This window comes from Nannobrachium achirus (assembly GCF_963921795.1).
Source record: "Nannobrachium achirus genome assembly, chromosome: 11".
Classification (NCBI taxonomy): domain Eukaryota; kingdom Metazoa; phylum Chordata; class Actinopteri; order Myctophiformes; family Myctophidae; genus Nannobrachium; species Nannobrachium achirus.
The window spans coordinates 45,650,692-45,668,985 of record NC_137820.1 but is presented as its reverse complement, the minus strand read 5'-3'; the positions used below and the strand labels follow the sequence as shown (position 1 = coordinate 45,668,985).

General features: G+C 42.2%; 1 protein-coding gene across 1 annotated transcript in view; it reads right to left on the bottom strand.

The window, feature by feature from the left end:
• Window positions 1–139: 139 nt before the first annotated feature.
• Window positions 140–18,294, bottom strand: part of LOC308293958 (cyclin-dependent kinase 17-like) — a 44,809-nt gene continuing 26,654 nt past the window's right edge. Inside the window, exons 3-17 of the mRNA XM_080736637.1 lie at window positions 15,928–16,092; window positions 13,895–14,031; window positions 11,291–11,416; window positions 10,009–10,065; window positions 9,508–9,622; window positions 7,787–7,881; window positions 7,526–7,588; window positions 6,861–6,984; window positions 6,611–6,731; window positions 5,072–5,169; window positions 4,803–4,908; window positions 4,045–4,087; window positions 1,708–1,798; window positions 1,452–1,529; window positions 140–1,341 (exon numbers count right to left, since the gene is read on the bottom strand). Coding sequence (XP_080592763.1) covers window positions 1,304–1,341; window positions 1,452–1,529; window positions 1,708–1,798; window positions 4,045–4,087; window positions 4,803–4,908; window positions 5,072–5,169; window positions 6,611–6,731; window positions 6,861–6,984; window positions 7,526–7,588; window positions 7,787–7,881; window positions 9,508–9,622; window positions 10,009–10,065; window positions 11,291–11,416; window positions 13,895–14,031; window positions 15,928–16,092 — 1,457 coding nt within the window. The 3' untranslated portion in view covers window positions 140–1,303. The remainder of the gene's footprint in view (window positions 1,342–1,451; window positions 1,530–1,707; window positions 1,799–4,044; window positions 4,088–4,802; window positions 4,909–5,071; window positions 5,170–6,610; window positions 6,732–6,860; window positions 6,985–7,525; window positions 7,589–7,786; window positions 7,882–9,507; window positions 9,623–10,008; window positions 10,066–11,290; window positions 11,417–13,894; window positions 14,032–15,927; window positions 16,093–18,294) is intronic.

Sequence of the window (18,294 nt, the reverse complement as noted above, 5' to 3'; positions counted from 1 at the left end):
AAAAGGCAATAACTCCCACAACATATTGTTCTTAACATTTTTATTCTCTTCTCTGAAAAAACAAATCAAGCTCAAATATAGGAGGGCATCTGCAATGTCATGCCACACCAAATAACAATTATCCACAAATAACGTTAAAGTATGTCATACAAAACATCTCTTGTAACACTGTTAAATAGACCATGACTCAGTATCGTATTCACTAGTACGCCCTGAACAAGTGTTCAGTGCCTGTGTGCTTTCTCTACAGAGCAGGCATGCAACATGACGATGGAAGCAATCCAATCGTGAACCATTGGTTTCTTCCCATTTCATGAGGTGGTATTGACAGAGAGGAGAACACAACTGATGTGATACTTCAAATGCCAATGTTGCCCGTTCTGACCCTGGGAGGTCACGGCGCGTATTTCGCCCGAGAGTCAGAAGCGAGCTGGCGTGAGAGATCAGAGTTTAAAAAAAAAGAAAGAAAAATGGGGAAGAGTAAGCTATTCGCTATGGCTATGCTGTGTCTTGAAGTGCTGTGAAGAAGCATTATGTTATCTTGTAATGCCCGTGTCAATGATTCCACAAACTATTAGTTTTCCTGGATTTGTTCATTGGTCGTGAGAGACCACAGCATCCTTGAATGATAAGCCAGCATTTTTATTTGGTGACAAGAATGTGAACCAAGGTTGGCAACTCTTGAGCGTCCAGTTAGGAGAATGACATGGCCATCCTTTGTATATCAACTGGACTAAATGGTCTTTGAAAGAAATGCCCAAGAAATACTCGATGGAGACAGCACAGAAAGTCCAAACTTCAGAAATTGCAAAATTCAGAGCTGCTACAGAAACCTCCCTCTGTCTGTCTGTCTGTCTGTCTGTGCCTGTCTTACTAGAAAGGAACTGTGAGGTGGGGTTCTGATTTATGAAAATGGAAAAATATGACATTAAAACCACCAAAAACACCACTTCAAAAAAAAAAAGAGGAAAAAAAAAATAAGTAAAAATTAAAAATCTATACACATTGCATGTTTTGCTTAAAGTGACTGAGCCTGTTAGAATTCTCGACAGTAGTTGGATTTAGCAGCAAATTCTCTTCCCAATAAATATAAATGTATATAAATGTCTCTTTTGGGCCAGTTTCACGACAAACCTCCAGGGGCCCCCCACAGTAGAGCGTGAATCCGAGGCGAGTTGAAGAGTCGAGCTGAGATTAACGGGAGGCTGCCTGTGCTATAACCATTGGCACATCCATCTCAGGGACTGATCCATCTGTGAGACTGTACAGCTATGATGAACGTCCGATAAACAGTTCAAAGATCCTAAAACAGCATGCTTTGCCTTCTGCTCTTGCCATTGCCTGTGGTTTAGAAAGAACAAAATTATAATTTGACACTTTTTTCAAATCAAACAGTCTGAGAATGTACATTTCAGGAGGTCCCCGTCATTCATACTAGAGGTACTCTTTACCTGGCTCTGGATAAGAGGAGTTCCGGTAGCCAGGATCTCTCTGCAACTGGACTTCCTTCAGTGTGAATATGGAAACGACTGCCAAAAATCCAGACAGAATGAGAAACGGAGCAGATTAAAAACATGTAAAGAGTGAGAAAACAGTTGCTTTGCTATAAGGTTGTAACTTAACTGAGTGTATAGCACTATATCTTCTCCAGTAGTACTCGAGAAGCCTGCCAAGTCTGCATTACTGTGTTGTCTTTTCATTACTCACCCTCTGGCAGTGTGTGTAAACGTGGCCCCAGACTCTTGAAGTAGGGCTGTCTCATTGCTTCATCAGCAGAGATCCTCTTTTTTGACTCATACTGGAAACAGGGGTCAAGAAAAAAAGATACTCCATCAGAAACACAACTTCAGATGTAGTAAAGCCATGCTTGAGTGTGTGTTAACCCAATGGGCTCTGATATAATTCTTACCATTCAGGCAAACTATACACTCCACAATATAACTGCAAATGTATCGTAGTACTATATGGTGCGTTTCCACTGAATGGAACCAGCTCAAATCAGCTCAACCCAACAAGCCCTTTTTTTGAGCGGTGCTAACCGCTCCTATAGACCGCTTTTTTACCAAAACTATGATGTCACAAATGATGATGACATGAGTTCGCTAGACCAATGAAACACCTCGATTCTGTTGATCTGTCCATGATGTCATAGTCACAGAGGCACCCGATTGGTTCACCCTGATTTAGAACGTGTTTAGGCTGCGTAAAATACGTCATAACGCGTTTAGGGCGCGTAAAATACGTCATAACGCGTTTAGGCCGCGTAAAATACGTCATAAAAAATTATTGAGCGGTGCTAACCTTGAATTTCAAAATTATATTAGATGAATATCCCTTATAAGCGATAAAATAACCACACTTTTAGACAGACTGTGGAAAATCTTACAGGTTATAAATGATAGGCAGCTAATACAAGTTTAAAATACAAATGAACAGACTTTGAAAAACTAAAATATTCATCTTCTGGCCTCTTCTCGCCTCTCTGGAGGCCTCTCTGGAGGTAAATAAGGTCACTTATCATTACACTATGACACTCTTACAAGTTACAATCCGTAGCTTGGTCAATAAGGTCACTTATCATTACACTATGACACTCTTACAAGTTACAATCCGTAGCTTGGTCAACTAACTGATGAGAAATGACGATAAAGACTTATATAGTCTGAGCAGACCTCTAGACTGACATCATACACAACAAAAATAATATTGCCATGCATGCCTATCAACACTGATTTGCGCAGGAATTAGTTTGCACCGCTCACTTCGCACGGGTGCGATTTTTTACTTTCCATTGGACAAAAGTACCTGGTAATTCTTTGGCATCGCCTCCAGCCGAGGTTCCAACGAGCTTAAGCAATACCAAAAGGTGAAATGAAAACACTAGCGTCATTGCATGATGACGGGACTACCCTATTCTGCATGGAAGCTACCGTATGTTAACAAACCATTTCATGTAAATGTGAAATGAAAATGAAATTACTCAATATTGAGCAACTGAATGTCCTGTTTCTCACGTACAATGTTATCAGAAACTGTTTTTTGTTGGATTGTCTGTTGCTCTCAACTATATATATACACACTGTGTGTATGTGTATATTATATATCATCTTAAAAATGCATGGTAAGACAATGGGGCTTTATGCAGTATATGCTGAGGCAGTGGTGGCAGGATGGTCTCCTGGCTCTCTGTCCCTCTTCCATCCAACTCCTCACTAAGACACTGTCTCCAGCATAGTACACTGATTCCCACTGATTCCAATCACATCTTCAACTGGGGTTTTTATTTGTTCAATTTGATATCCTGTTTGTTTAATATAACTGGAATTTAAACTAAGAACTATTGCCATAAGTGCACAACACAATATAGGCAATCAATCATAGAAAGAATGTGTTCCTGTGCAAACAAAGCATTGAACAGAATGCCTGCAAAAACGTTATGGGAAAAGAGGAAACACTCAGCCACACACAAACGTACGTACACATGGGTGGTCACATGAAGCAGTCTCACCTCTCATTCACAATGTTTCTCTCACCACAATCAACTAGTCTTATTTATCAACATACTTAAACATTTTCTGACATTCACACTGCACAGAAACCACTGTAATGTCGGCACAGTGGTGTCTCTACTCCGCCGTGTGCTGTGTTAATGAGTAAACTATCCCCATGCTGCATACTGTACATAGCACCAGAGAGCCTACTGACTATCACCTTACAAGGCACATTTGTTTTTCCGGATGGCAGGGGAAGAGCAGCGCTCGTTTTGGTTCAACCAACGTCCCACTTTGGTCTCACTACAAGAATAATGTGCACTCAAACAAATTATATTTTGAGGTAACAGTAATTTTTTTGAGCCCTAAGACAGCATTGACTTAAGCATTGCTTTACAGTACACTCTCTATATTGCTGTGATAACCATTTTGAGGGGATGCTATCTGCAGTGTAAAACAAAGCTAGTTGAGTTGAGCTGAGCTGATTCTGTGCGGTGGAGAAGCGACTTTACTTAGCATCCTGTTAATGCTTGTCAAATATAGTGACACTCACTTTTAGGAATGACATCAGCAGCTCAATGCCATCAGTGTCCAACCTGCCAGAGAGACAGAGAGAGAAACCGAAAAGTTATCAGAAGAGGAGTCTCACACATACTGGCGAGGGTTAGGAAAGAAACAGAGTCAACCATTCCACAGGATTTCCTTACAGGAAGTGACAGAGAGCACAAACTACATTATCCAACAGACCAAACAGAACTAATGTCAAGCCCATGAACAACCACAGTGTCTCTATTCTGGGTGGGAGAACATTCTCTGAAAATAGATGATTTACAAGCTCACAACATGTTGTGAGCTTGAAGATGGTCTTTTTTCACAGAGGAGGTGATGAGGGACAAGAGGAGTGGACCTAGTATAGTAGTATAGGGGCTTGGGGGACCCTGGTCAACTACTGTAAGTATATATAGGGATTACGTGGTTAACAGTCAGCTGACATACAATACCTGGGTCCCTCAAGAAAGTTTTTCTCATTTCCATCTCCAACGATTAGAGGACTAACATGAGAGAGTGGGAGTGTAGAGTGGGAGATATTAATATACATTCAGCTGTCAGGGTTTGTCGTGGCCAAATTAAGTGAAATAACAACTGGTCATCCCCAACATAGTGTCTGGTCAAACAAAAATATCCGAACATTTCATGAATGCAAAGCAAGGATTCCCAGGGAGCATAGAATGCTCAAAATCAATTTCCCTGGGTTTTCCATGGTGTACTCCCACATAATTCCTATAAAGGTCCCAAATGCAAGGTCCCTACCTGGGTGCATGGTTGATGAGGGGCTGTGTTTTGTACTTGGGGAACTTGTAGGATTTGAACTCATCAATGTTAGATATTCCAGGCCAGCTGTCTTCTGTGGGTGTGCCTGTTGAGACATTCAAGTGACACCCATTTAAGTAGGGCTTTATCATAGGGCAGGCAGGGGGCTGTTTAAACCGCCGGCCGGGTGTGCCAGCCAAAGCTATAACCAGAGTGTGTTAGATATTAAAAGTTAGACTGATTCTCTGTCAGCAGGGGGCAGTACTGACCTAGTAGCCTAAAGATGAGGTGCAGCTCATCCTCGACAGTGGAGCCAGGGAACAGGGGCCTGCCCGCAGCCATCTCATAGAATATACAGCCCACCCCCCTGGAAAGAGAGAGAGGAGAGAGGATGGTTATTATTATTATTATCATCAATAGCATCATCATCATCTCATAGAATATACAGGAATCATGGCAGCCCATCTTGTCTTCCTACTCTGAAAAACTATAATCTTCTTCTCTATGCGATGATGGTCTATCATCACCTGTCTGATGGTCAGTTAACATTGAAAGTTTTCCTGAGCGCTCCCCTGTAGAGAGCGCCGCCGCCATTGCCGTGGTGTAAACAGCAGCCAGTGGTGAGTAGAAGTAAAATTATTGAAAATGGGAAATCCTCAAGTAAAGCACAAATTGTCGCTCAGGAAATCGGCCTATAGCGTGATAGTTTATGTCTGTGATATTGGTAACGGTGCAATCTTAAAACGTGACTATGACTATGTTCTGCACCAGTGCCAACGTAACAAAGTGATTCTAATTAGTGTGGTTGCCCCCAACTTTATTAAAGGGACAAGGACAGAATTTATTTGCTAGTGTGACTCGTGTCACGGCAACCACACTTGCAATTTCCCAGAATTGTATCTTTCTAGTTCAGAACAGCAGAGGCTTTAAAGTGATATTCCACTTTCAAAAAAACTTTTGGTCATTTTATCGTCTAATCAGGCTTTTATGAACGCCCTGAACCGTTTTTAATTTGCTTCATTCAGTATTTATATATTTGATGTACATGTTATCAGGCCCACCTCCTCCAGGACCTCTCCCCATACACACCCATTGTAACTTCAAACTCCATTTTAACCATGATAGATTCATTCAAAACACACATTTTCTTATATTAAAAAAATATTTGAAACAGTTATTGAAAAAACACGGCCTGCTCACGTATTAGGAGGGTATTATGAGTGTTTTTAATGAATCTATCATGGTTAAAATGGAGTTTGAATTTACAATGGGTGTGTATGGGGAAAGGTCCTGGAGGAGGAGGGCCTGATAACATTTACATCAAATATCTAAATACTGAATGAAGCAAATTAAAAACTGTTCAGGGTGTTCCCAAAAGCCTGATTAGAAGATAAAATTACCCAAACATTTTTTGAAAGTGGAATATCCCTTTAAAGGGATCCCTGGCTAATACGACATAATTGTCCTCTATAACTACAATGTAAAATTAAAAACACCTTAATATATATTTTATTTCTTCTAGAAATAGCTCATCTTTCACTCAATAGGGGAAATGCCCGTCGCAAGTTGATGATGTCATAACACCATGTGTGATCTATCCCTATGGAATATATGGCATGCATGTGAAAATGGTTAATATGAGCATCAAATCAATATTTCAGATTTGTGTGTGTTTGTTTTTTTTGCACATGCATGCCACAAGTTGTGGTGTAGTGTAGTGTGGTGTGGTGTGGTGCTAAAGCTGCAGTTGAAAAGGGGCTAAAGTGGTCTAAGCAGTGTTTCTGTCATAATAAGACCAGCCTACTCACCACATGTCTATCTGTGTGGAGTATTCAGAGGAGCCCAGTAGAACATCTGGTGGCCGGTACCAAAGCGTAACTACCTCATTGGAGTATGTCTTCGTAGGAACCGATTTGGCACGGGCCAAGCCTGGATTTTTTTTAGTTTGTTTTCAAACAAAGGGAGAATGGGGAAAAATACATTGAGTATATATATAAAAAAAAAGGTTTTCATATTCCCATATTAAAAGACCGATATTGAATGCAATACGTTTCATACCAAAGTCTGCCAGTTTGAGCTCTCCCCTGTCGTTGATGAGTAGGTTCTGGGGTTTTAGGTCCCTGTGTAGAACCTTCCGTTTGTGACAGTATGCCAGACCTCGTAGAATCTGGAACAGGAAGATCTGGAGAACAGAGCACTTTGAATCAATAATCATAGCAATAAAACTAACTAAACAAATCACTGGAATGTAGGTCATTCAAAATGTACTATACGTGTGTGTGTGTGTGTGTGTGTGTGTGTGTGTGTGTGTGTGTGTGTGTGTGTGTGTGTGTGTGTGTGTGCTCATTCCCAAATGTGCAATTCAATCCATAGTTCCATAGCTTACATACGTTTAAGTTGTTTTTTGTTTGTTGTTTTAGCCATTTTGAGTATTTAGAAAAGCGCTGTATAAATTGCAGGTATTATATTGTATCAGCAAGGAAATCGTAATATCCCATCGATTATAAAACTGAATGGAGGGTAATGTAATTTCATTAGTTTGTGCTCTTATTTGGTCAGGAAGAGTGGACCTCCAAAAAGTGATTCACATCATTCCTCCCTCAAACATTTTCGCCACCAGGGGGCAGAGCAAGCATGTTTGTTTTCTTAAGATCCTCCAGCCTCTGAGTTTTGAGACTGTCCCTGAAGACAGCTGGTCTGGCACACCGCCTGCAGATGCTCACCTTGACGTTCTGCATGCTCAGAATGTTCCCGCAGTCGTCCATGTACTGCTTGAGGTCCTTGTCCTAGAGGGAGGAGAGACGGGGAGGGTGCTCAGTTTAAGACCACGGGACCAGACCAGCAGCTGAGCTGGCCTCACATCCTCCATATATATTAGCATGATCTGTTCTACAGAGGGCGATGAGTTAAACATGATGATGTGGAAGACATTTCCTAAGGCTCCTATGCGAGCCACTGACACAGGGTCGCTTTGTTGTTCTCACCAGGTACTCGAAGACTAGTGTCAGAGACTTCTCTGTGTGGATGATGTCGTGTAGCGTTACGATGTTGGCGTGTTTCAGGTCCTTCAGTAATGATACTTGAAAAGGTTGAAGAGAACAAAGAAAGGTAAATGTCTGACATTACATATGAGTGAAATGCATGTTAGCGAACGAGGACTTACTGAATGGTAATGTGTAGACATATTCTGAAAGCAGTTTTCCACTGCATGGTAACGGCTTGACTCTACTCTACTTTTGTTTTTCCATTTGGCAAAAGTACCTGGTACCTTTTGGTATCACCTCCGTCGGGGTACCAAGTAAGCGAGGAGATACCAACGGGTGACGTGAAAACCCTGAACAGACTACTGATTGGTCAAAGAGAAGTGTCACAAGCGTCACTGTATCTCTTCTCCCCTACAACGCATGGAAGCTACCGAAAACTACTCACTTTTAAATTAGCCACTAGAAATGTAAAATAAATCAAAATTGAGAAAGTGCATGGATTATTTCTCATTTAATAATTGAGTTATCAGAAACAGTTGGTGTTGGTGTGTATAGGTGAAATAGATCTAATCTCAGCACAAAAAGAAAGGAAACTTGACTTCGTACCATTATATCCCCCCTTTAATTATGCCAAATGGTATTGTGTTTGATATCATTGTTATCGTTGATTTGTCACCTTTACAACGAGGTACAGCTTGTAAGGATCTGACATTCATGGAATGAGCAACACAGCCAAACGTATGGGTAGCGCCAATCCAAAAATGGTCAAAATGTCCTGGCAGGCCTGCAATACTGTTCTTTTGGTGTTCACCTTTGTTGCTTGGAGCATACTCTCCCACAGTAATAAGGTAAAGAAGAAACAACACATATTTGACATTTTTACACTTTGTTAATTTAAGCTCAGTGTCAGGGAAGCCCAAAACGAGAGTAAATGCCAGCAGAACAGTATTGCAAGCCATTATGGCAAAAGTTTGGTTGGCGCTACCCACACGTTTGACTGTGTAACTCATGCCTCAAATGCCCCATGCTTACAAGCTGTACCTCGTTGTAAAGGTGACAAATCAACAATAAAAAGTATATAAAACACAATACAAATTGGTATTATTAAAGGGGAGATATAACGGACCGAATTCAAGTTTCCTTTATTTTTGTGCTGAGTTTAGTTTACAGACATATACTGTAGCTTCATCTTTAGGTAGGTAGGTTGGCAGATACTTTAATGCTCCCCAGAGGGAAATGTGGTTGTCATTTAGCAGCACAGAAAGAGGAAACATAGTATACAGTTATAGAAATGAGGACAGCACAAACACACTGTTACATGAAAAAGCATTGTTAGCATTGCTTTAGCACTCTCCTAAGCAGAGGGTTGGACATCGCTATGACAACCACATTGCTACATTGAGGGGGGGTCCCATCTGTAGTAGAAAATCAAGTAAAGTCAAGTCGAGTAGAGTCAAATCAGGTCGAGATGGTGGTACCATACAGAGGGAAAGCAACTTACCAACTTATATTATACCCTATTTATACTTCAGTGTCCAGTGTCCCCCAGTGGTCTACTCTAGACCCCTTACCCTGTACACCAAATTTCTTTGACAAAACAGCCAATCTATAAGCTCACAACGCATCGCAGATCTGCTATTTTCACTGAATGTTCCCCCCTAGAATAAGGATGCTAGAGATGCAATTAAGGCATGCATCATACGCCGTTCTTATCCTCTCACCTTCCCGGATTGCGGTGCACGGTGCACCCTCCTCGTGCTCTAGTCTGATTTCTTTCAGAGCGACCAGGTTGTCCGTCAACTTACTCCTCCCCTTGTAGACTGTAGCGTATGTGCCCTGGAGGACAGGGAGACACAAGTGTGTGTGTTTCAGTAAAACGGTTGTGTTGTTTAACCAGAAAAGTCACTTGTGAACACATTCTTATTTTCAAAGACAGCCTGTGGCATCCATGGCCCAGCCTCAGGTCTAAGGGCAGTGTCTTGGTCAAGGGCACTCTGCAGGATTATATCCCTAACATGCATGTCTCCTTGGTGTAGGAGAAAACTGGGGCAACCCGGAGGAGGTGCCCTTTTGAGAGAGAGAGTTGGTTTGTGTGTGCGTGTGTGTGTGTGTGTGTGTGTGTGTGTGTGTGTGTGTGTGTGACGCCCAGAAGTGCCCATGAGAAAATTAGCACCTGGGAGATAGAGGAACGAATGCCAAGGTGAACAACACTCTCCACGTACCTCCCCCAGTTTGTCCAGTTTAATGTAGGTCTCCAGCTTCCCGAATCCAATTTCTGACTAGAGGAGAGAAGAAGACAAATGACATTAATGAAGATTGTGTCTTTGTTAGTGTTGACAAGTTTATAGACACTACAATAAATCCTTTCGACTGCCTTTCATGACGGGAGGAGGTTTAGAAGGAGGCCGTCATACCATCATAGCTAATCTCGCCTGACAGGGAACCGCTGGCTTTTGGCTTTTTTAGCACGTGCACACACAGTGCACACATGCGTACACTTGAGTAAGGAGGACATGTGAGACAATGCATGTGACACTTTTCCTCCGCTCTGTTTCAGACAGATGCACACCGGAACAATACAACCGAGAGATGATTATTCAATGCAGAGGTGCAGCGTAAACAACAAAGGAGCCGAGAGGACGAGATTAGGGAAGTTGTGTGGCAAAGCATGAGCTCTCAACTTGCGCATCTCACAGTATGTCTAAAACCCCATTCTCAAAGTTGTCTTCTTTGTCACTCTGCAGTCATCTCTTCCTTCTCGATCTTATCCATGAACTTCATTGTGGATAAACTGTAGATACTCATTAACGGTTGATAAGACTGCTGAAGACCAGTTGACACCGTACATACATTCTCTGTTGATAGTCTATAAAATTAATTCGTGATAGAAGTAATGTATACTCATGCATCTACAGTATAGACTGTACATGCTTGTTGCGGTTGCTGCTACGACACCTGAATTCCCCCTGGAGATCAATAAAGGTTTTTACACTGCATCCATCCTGCTTTTCCTGATCTCAGCTCACTCTCCTCTATCCCTCCCTCTTTGTCAATATTACCAGCTCTTCGCCCAGGCCCCATCTCTCCATCTACCTTCCTCTTAACGTTCTTTGCAAGCTCTCCTTTCCTCAAGCTAATACTTAAAGGAGTAGTTCACCCCCAAAATGACTTTTTTTCTATTGATTAGTCACGCCATGGAGACTAGAGTTCAATAATATTTTTTTTGGTTTTTGTCACATTCAAAAGACAAAAATTTGATTCGAGTAAATTTACCCCCATTGATTCCGGATGGTGACCCGTTTCGAAACGGGTCACCATCCGGAACGAATGGGGGTAAATTTATTGTTATCACATTTTTGTCTTAGGAATGTGACAAAAACCAAAAAATATTATTGAACTCTAGTCTCCATGGCGTGACTAATCAATAGAAAAAAAGTCATTTTGGGGGTGTCTCCTCCTTTAATTTCTCCTCTTGGCTCGTCCTCCTCTCTCAGTGTCTCTCACCAGGGAGGCTCTGCGTGAACGTCTGCTGAGTGGCTGGTCGAACGATGGACTGCTCAACTGTAGCTTCTCCAGGTAACCGTCAGGTATCCGAATGTCGGCCGGTAGGGACAGGCGCTTGTTCAGATCCTGCATGCAAAACAGACATACACACACACACACACACACACACACACACACACACACACACACACACACACACACACACACACACACACACACACACACACACACACACACACACACACACACAAGAGAAGGCCATTATAAACAGTGTCAACACTGTGTAAAACCCTATGCAAACCAAAGTAAACCACTGAGCAAACGGAGTAAGCTCTAAATAAATACAAGAGACCCTAAACAAAATGGTGGCGACCCTAAATAAACGACCTCCTAGTCTGTTATGAGCCATTTCCCCCACTACACACACAGCCTGCTTTAGACTCTACGAGTCTCAGTCAACAGAGAGGGTAGTATGCGAGCAGAGTGTGCGTGCGTGCGTGCGTGCGTGTGTGTGTCTCTCTACACACTTGTGTGTAGTGTACTGTAATGTATAGAGTAAATGCGTACTGGACTTTTGTACGGAATTAATGGTGGCCTCAAGGCTCTTTAAGAGACCAGGGATCACTACTCTATACCAGAGGAAGCATGATCCTGATGACTTGTTACATAAAAATGAAAACAAACACACTCACATAACAAACTGCCTAGATTCTTCCCATGATGCATTTCCTCTATTTGTTAGATTATTGCTGTTAATCCACTGTGACTTCCTCTTAGTTGCTTTAAACCCAATGATACTCCACTAGTGGACACTTGACAACACTGTGGGAACTCCCTCAGTTTATGCAACTTTGAAATGTTTTTGAAAAAAAACCTTTCAAATCATATTGGTCTGCGATAGTTGTGAGCCGGGTGGGTCGTGATTGGTCAACTGCCCCCTAGAGCATGGGCTGTCATCAACCTGACCTGTTTAACCCCTCCGCCCCCACCTCTCCAGTGGTCCAGTGTCAGCCTGTTCTAAGCTGCTACAACAGGGCCCATCTGGAGCGTATTACAGTAATCCCAGTGATTTAATCACAAAACGGCCCTGCTTCTTCTTCTCTTGACACGGAGCCGGACCATAGATCACTACCTGACCATAGATGAACAGGTTCCCCATGCTCCTCTACTCTCCCCCCTCTCAAATAATTGGACAAATTGCAGCCCCAGGGCAAAGAACAAACACATGGTCTACTGGTCTCACAGCTCCACCTCTGCATCAGCAGCAGAAATCCTGCTCATACAATACATGGGAGTGTTTGTTAGATTAGGAGAGAGAGAGAGAGAGAGAGAGTCTGAGTGTGACCATGTGTCTGTCATGTGCGTGGCAAAAAGGTCCCGGCATGCAGAGCTAGCTACTAGCTAGCTCTCAAAGCAGCAGCGAGAGGTGGTGTGTCACATTCTCGTGGTGAGTAGACTCCCAGTGGAGTTAAGCCGCTTAAGAGACTTTTCCCCCCCATCTTACATGTGTGAATGTTTGGTCTTTGAACGTAGCCACTGGGAGCCGCTGACAAATCCTGTGACCAAAACCAACAAATAAACACACTCATGTTGGGGGACACACACACAAACATCACATGCACCCATCAGTTAAGAGTGGAACATGCCATTCGTTCAATAATACTGCCAACTACCCCCGCACACTGCAGCCCAAACAAATAAATCTAACTATTACAGTATGTACAGAACATTAGCATTGCATTATCTGAGGCATTTTGATGAGGTGTGACAAAGTACACATTTGTTTTAGATGATAGAATGATGGGTTAACAGCAGTGAGCTTTACCTCGTTTACTGGCAAATGATATTCCCAGAATACTAATAATTGTTCTTCCTAGCAAACAAAGTGACATTTGTGTAGTAGACATTGTTTAGCAAAAATACAAGAATCCACATACAAACTATCCATACTGTGTGTCCATATTGCATAACTTAACCAGCATATCAATGGCCTGTCAAGATTCACATGACAGACGCAAAAACAAATAAGCAAAACCCTAACCCTTCAGCACTTTTGTTTTTCGTTTGCATTCAAGATCTGTTGCTGCGAAAAGTGCCTCGTAGAATACCTCAGGGTGATTATAGCAGCAGACTTCACTGCTCGTGTTCGAAAAAGACACATGTTAAGAAAGATACTGTGGTCAGTAAAGAACTTCCTCATGTGTTTAAAAGCTTTGAAGAAGACGCCTACACTCATGACATGCACACACATTATCGAATAGGACTTCCTGAGGTGGTGTTTAGGTGGTCCCTTCAGCTCACTGTTCTATCCAAGGTGGGTTAGTTTGGTTCAAAGTGGAGGCTCAAGAGGCACTCCTGATTAATATAGCCAGTGCCATGCTTTCATGAATATATCTGTCCCGTTATGTGAATCATCATGTGAACACAGACCCCCAGTAAGTATAGCTGTTGCCAAAATTATGTGGCATCTAATGGGGATCTAAATAAACAATAAATCTGTTTTGACTTCCTGTGCCGCCCCAAACGTGGTTGCTGACTCATGTCCCATAAAAATCTAAATGTCATGAAGGAAGGGGGGGGCAGGCAAAGACGGCGATGTCTCACCTCCGCTGAGATGCGAGATCGGTTGCCTCGGTTCCTCAGACAAACCCCCGTGGGTGACTGCACCTCATCTGACGAGGTCCCCGACGCCTGGTCACTCTCTCCATCTGAACCCATCTTCAAGTTCTCATGGACGATATCTGGAAAGAGTCAGTGAATCTTAATTTATATTGCGTCGCACAAGGGTGTCGATTGCAAAAAACTGATCTACAAGCTAACGCATCACAACACGTTGTTAACTAACTTGACTTGTACAGCCTTTGTTTGACTTGTAGTCACTGTTGTACTACAGTGGAATTACGGTAAGCTTTTTAGAGGGGTAACCTAGTGAAGAGATAAAGAGTGTTTATATAGAGTTTGATGGATGGAGACTGATGTTTTTACATGCTCATATATCAGTGTCGCTCTCCGGGAATATATGATCTACAAGACCACAACACAGCACTTTAGCGAAATAGATCAGCTATTTTTGATGTTGTTGATGCGATGCATTGTAGGCCTGTAGATCATCTATTTTCAGCAAGTAACACTGTCATACAACGAAGTATAAACTGGGCTTGAGAAAGGGCATTCCATTGGAAACCAGTCCAGGGAGCGGCTGCTTGCTCAGCACCAGCTGATGACATCAACAAAGAGAAACGGAAACAATAACATTCTCCTTGACATTTTTAATGGCACACTCTTATCAAGCAGTGAGTCATGCGAAGTTATTTGTATGGAGGTGGAGTATCATGGATATTTAACTGGAAGGGAAATCTCTGCGGTGGTCCTAGAGAGCTACCATTGTTTTAAGAAGGCATGTTAGTTAAAAAGAACATTTGCTAATGAGCTGTTTAATGTGTGACTGGGTCTGACATTGAGTGAACATTTAAATGTATATTTGACAAGACAGGCCCCTGACAGTGGTTTGTTGCGACCGTAGGTTGCACGTTTACTATGAAAACCGGCACATCTTGTCCGTGTATCTCTGTCTGTCTGCACGTCACGTCACGCCTGACACTGTGGTTCTATGGGTTTGTCGCTCTGACATCATGCTCTGATGTCAGTGTGATGCCAGGGGAACCACTCTTAACAGAATGGGTTTGCCGATCTGACATCATGCTCTGGCTTGATGTCCCTTTTATGCCCATATATGGAGATCGCTGATGTCATCACGAGTCACACTTGCAAATTAATTACGTCCTTGTCTGTTTTATGCCCATAAATGAGATCCATGTCCCGATGTTATCAATATTAAGCGCATATCTAGGAATGCCCATATTTGATAATGCCCATATATGGGCATGTTCTGACATCACATTGTTGACTATCACTGCAGGGGTCTCCATAAATGGGTAACTGGTCCGATATACAGTACATCACTGGCCAGATGCCCAAGAATTGCATGTCGCCCTGAGGCGTCTTACTAGTATGTTTATTCTATATGAAGTTTTATTCTATATGACGTGTATTGATATGGGTAAAAGCGAAATGAGCGACAGAAAAAGAGGACGATTTTTAAACTGGCTTCAAAGGAAACTTTAGACTTAGACTTTTCAAATATGCAGAGACTCCCCTTCAAATCTGTTTTTGGATTTGAAATGTCTTGTAGATTTGGCCCTAGTCTTGCATAGCCAGACAAAGGGAAATGCTCTATACATAGACTTCATAGATAGATAGATAGATACCTTTATTATCCCAAGGGGGAAATTCAGTTGTCCAGTTGTAGCATAGCAGTATACAGCATTTACAAAGTTACAGAGAAGTAAGACAAAAGATAGATAAGAGTAAAAAAAAAAAAAAAAAAAAAAGAGCAGTACAGTACCAATAAAGAAAAGGTGCATCAATAGAGGGGGCGAATAATATATAAGTATATATACATAAAGTGACTTACAAAAAGAGACCGTAACAGTCAATGCTGGGGCAGTGTCAGAATGTCCGATGTCTGATCATCTGGCAACACAAGACTAGTTTGGTCCAGATCAAACAAACTGTGTGTGCGTGTTGCGTGTGTGTGTGTGTGTGTGTGTGTGTGTGAGTGCGTCTCTCTCTCTCACCGAGGCGACTGCCGTTGCGGGGCATGACCATGAGGGAACCCAGGCCACCTCCGATGACACTCTGTGGTCGCCTCATGGGTGGCTTCTTGAAGGAGCCTGTGTATTGGTGCAGGAAGGAGTGGACACTGTGGGCTGATGGCGGGCGGCCATTCCTCACTATGGGTTCTGTAGAGGCCAGGGCAAAAACAACAGCTTTGTTTAAAAGAACAAACACGGTTGATGAAGAGTATGGAAACTCTACACTCTGAAGAATGGAGCTATGTTGGCAGAAGCTTATCCATTGATCGACAGACTCACTTATTTCTAAAAATAAAGACATCACTACAGACGTGATGCTCTCACAAATGCAGACAAGACCAGGCATGCCTATTGCCTAGTTCTTCAGCCAAACCCTGGCTTGGACGCAGCCTGGCAAGATTTCCCTCTGAACCGCGTGAACCCTATAGCGCCCCTATTCTGGCCATGTCATCATAATAGGCGAACATGTAGCAAAAATATGGAGACAATCGGTAGAGATTTGGTATTGAGGGAAAAAAGGAGGAGACCAAGTATAGACCCTGGTACGCTGGTCAACCAAGTTCAAGTATATCGGATTTGAGTTGTTATGCATGTAGTTTGTAGTACAATGGAGTGTGATAGTGTGTTAGCTTAAAACTCAGTTTTTGTTTATAAGGAAGGAACACCATTGTGGGATGGATTATGAATTAAGCTTTATTTGTGATCTAATCTCTGTTCTCTTGGCAGGACCGTTAAGGGGCTTTTAAGCCGTGACATCATTTTGTAGGCAGAGGAGAACTCTGCCCCCAGAGCATTTTCTGTCCCTCGCTATTTCAACAGATCCGAGACAAAAATAACGACTAAAGTATAATTCTAACACTTTCCTTTCAACAACAAAGAGAAGAAAAATTTGTAAATAGTAAAAATAGTAAAAAGATTCACGGAAACTGGGGGCAGAAATTCTCCTCTGCCTACAAAATGATGTCATACTTAACATCCCCATAGTGAATCACATATCAAACATATAATTTTCCGAATGTCTGTCTGAGTGAGTGAGTGAGTGAGTGAGTGTCTGTCTGTAACAGTGTTTCTCCTCAGTGGCTGGAGCAATTGATCTGAAATCGCATCACCATTAGCATATGAACACACCTGACATAACTGTGAAGCCCGTTTGTCACTTTCACAAATCATATGCTGTATATTAGCATTTTTATGGTGTATCTATATCTATTCTGCATCTAGCATGAGGCATATCTATTCTGCATCTAGCATGAGGCAACATGTTTAACCAGCTGTGTGTGTGTGTGTGTGTGTGTGTGTGTGTGTGTGTGTGTGTGTGTGTGTGCAGGCGGACGGGGGGGTGTCTGGCCCTGTTACAGATGTTGTCCAAAAATCATGCAGATCGGTACACAGTATCTCTATAGCCATTAAACGAAACGGGTATTTCTTATATTGATGCTCCTACATATTATCATGCAAGCACCAGTTAAAGTTACTTTCCATCCCTCATATACTGTGTGCACAGTGCACATCCCATAACCCACACACTGCACATCATTTCGGAGCTCATATCTTGAACGGGTAAGGGCTAGTTACATTAACAAATAAAGAATTTATCTTGACAATGACAACTACAAACTAACAAAAGTACTTTCAACTCGACGACTTCTTAGCTGAATGTAACGCTCGTTCTAAAATGGAGATGGAGAAAGATGCTCTAATATTAAGCTGTGTTGAATAATGTAGATTTATGGAGGCAGCCTGACCTCCTTTTGGGGTTTTCTTGTACCCAATTTCTAACTACCTCCCTGTAGGTCAGAACCTGTTTGCTCCTTTCGTATTATTTTTACTCTTGAAGCTTAGCTCTCTACTTCTATCTGTATCTGTCCTGTATTACCTATTGTGGCGCTTCTATGACACAGGATCAATAAAGGTCTATCCATCTATGACCCCACTGTGACCATACACATCTGCCACCATGACCACGCAGGGCAGGACTGATTCAACATTTTACTATCATGATTGTGAAGTTAATCAAATCACAAAAGCTGATCAAATGAGTGCATTCCAGCACCTTAGTTGTTTTTTTACAGACATTTAGACAAACACTACTGTACAATCAGGCAAATAAAATGCCTACATGCTTAATTGTGATTATCACAAAGAGCCTGAGGTAAATATACCCTGTCCAGGTTTTGTCTGTTGTAACTTTCTGTCCAGTTACTTGATGGGCCATCAAGTGATCAAGGATATTATCAAGGAGAACCAGAAAATACTACAGCACAAGGAAAGGAGTGATGGTCACTGTCTGGGGAGTCAACTACTGACATTGATTTTTACAGGCTGGACCCCCCACAGATTAAAAACACA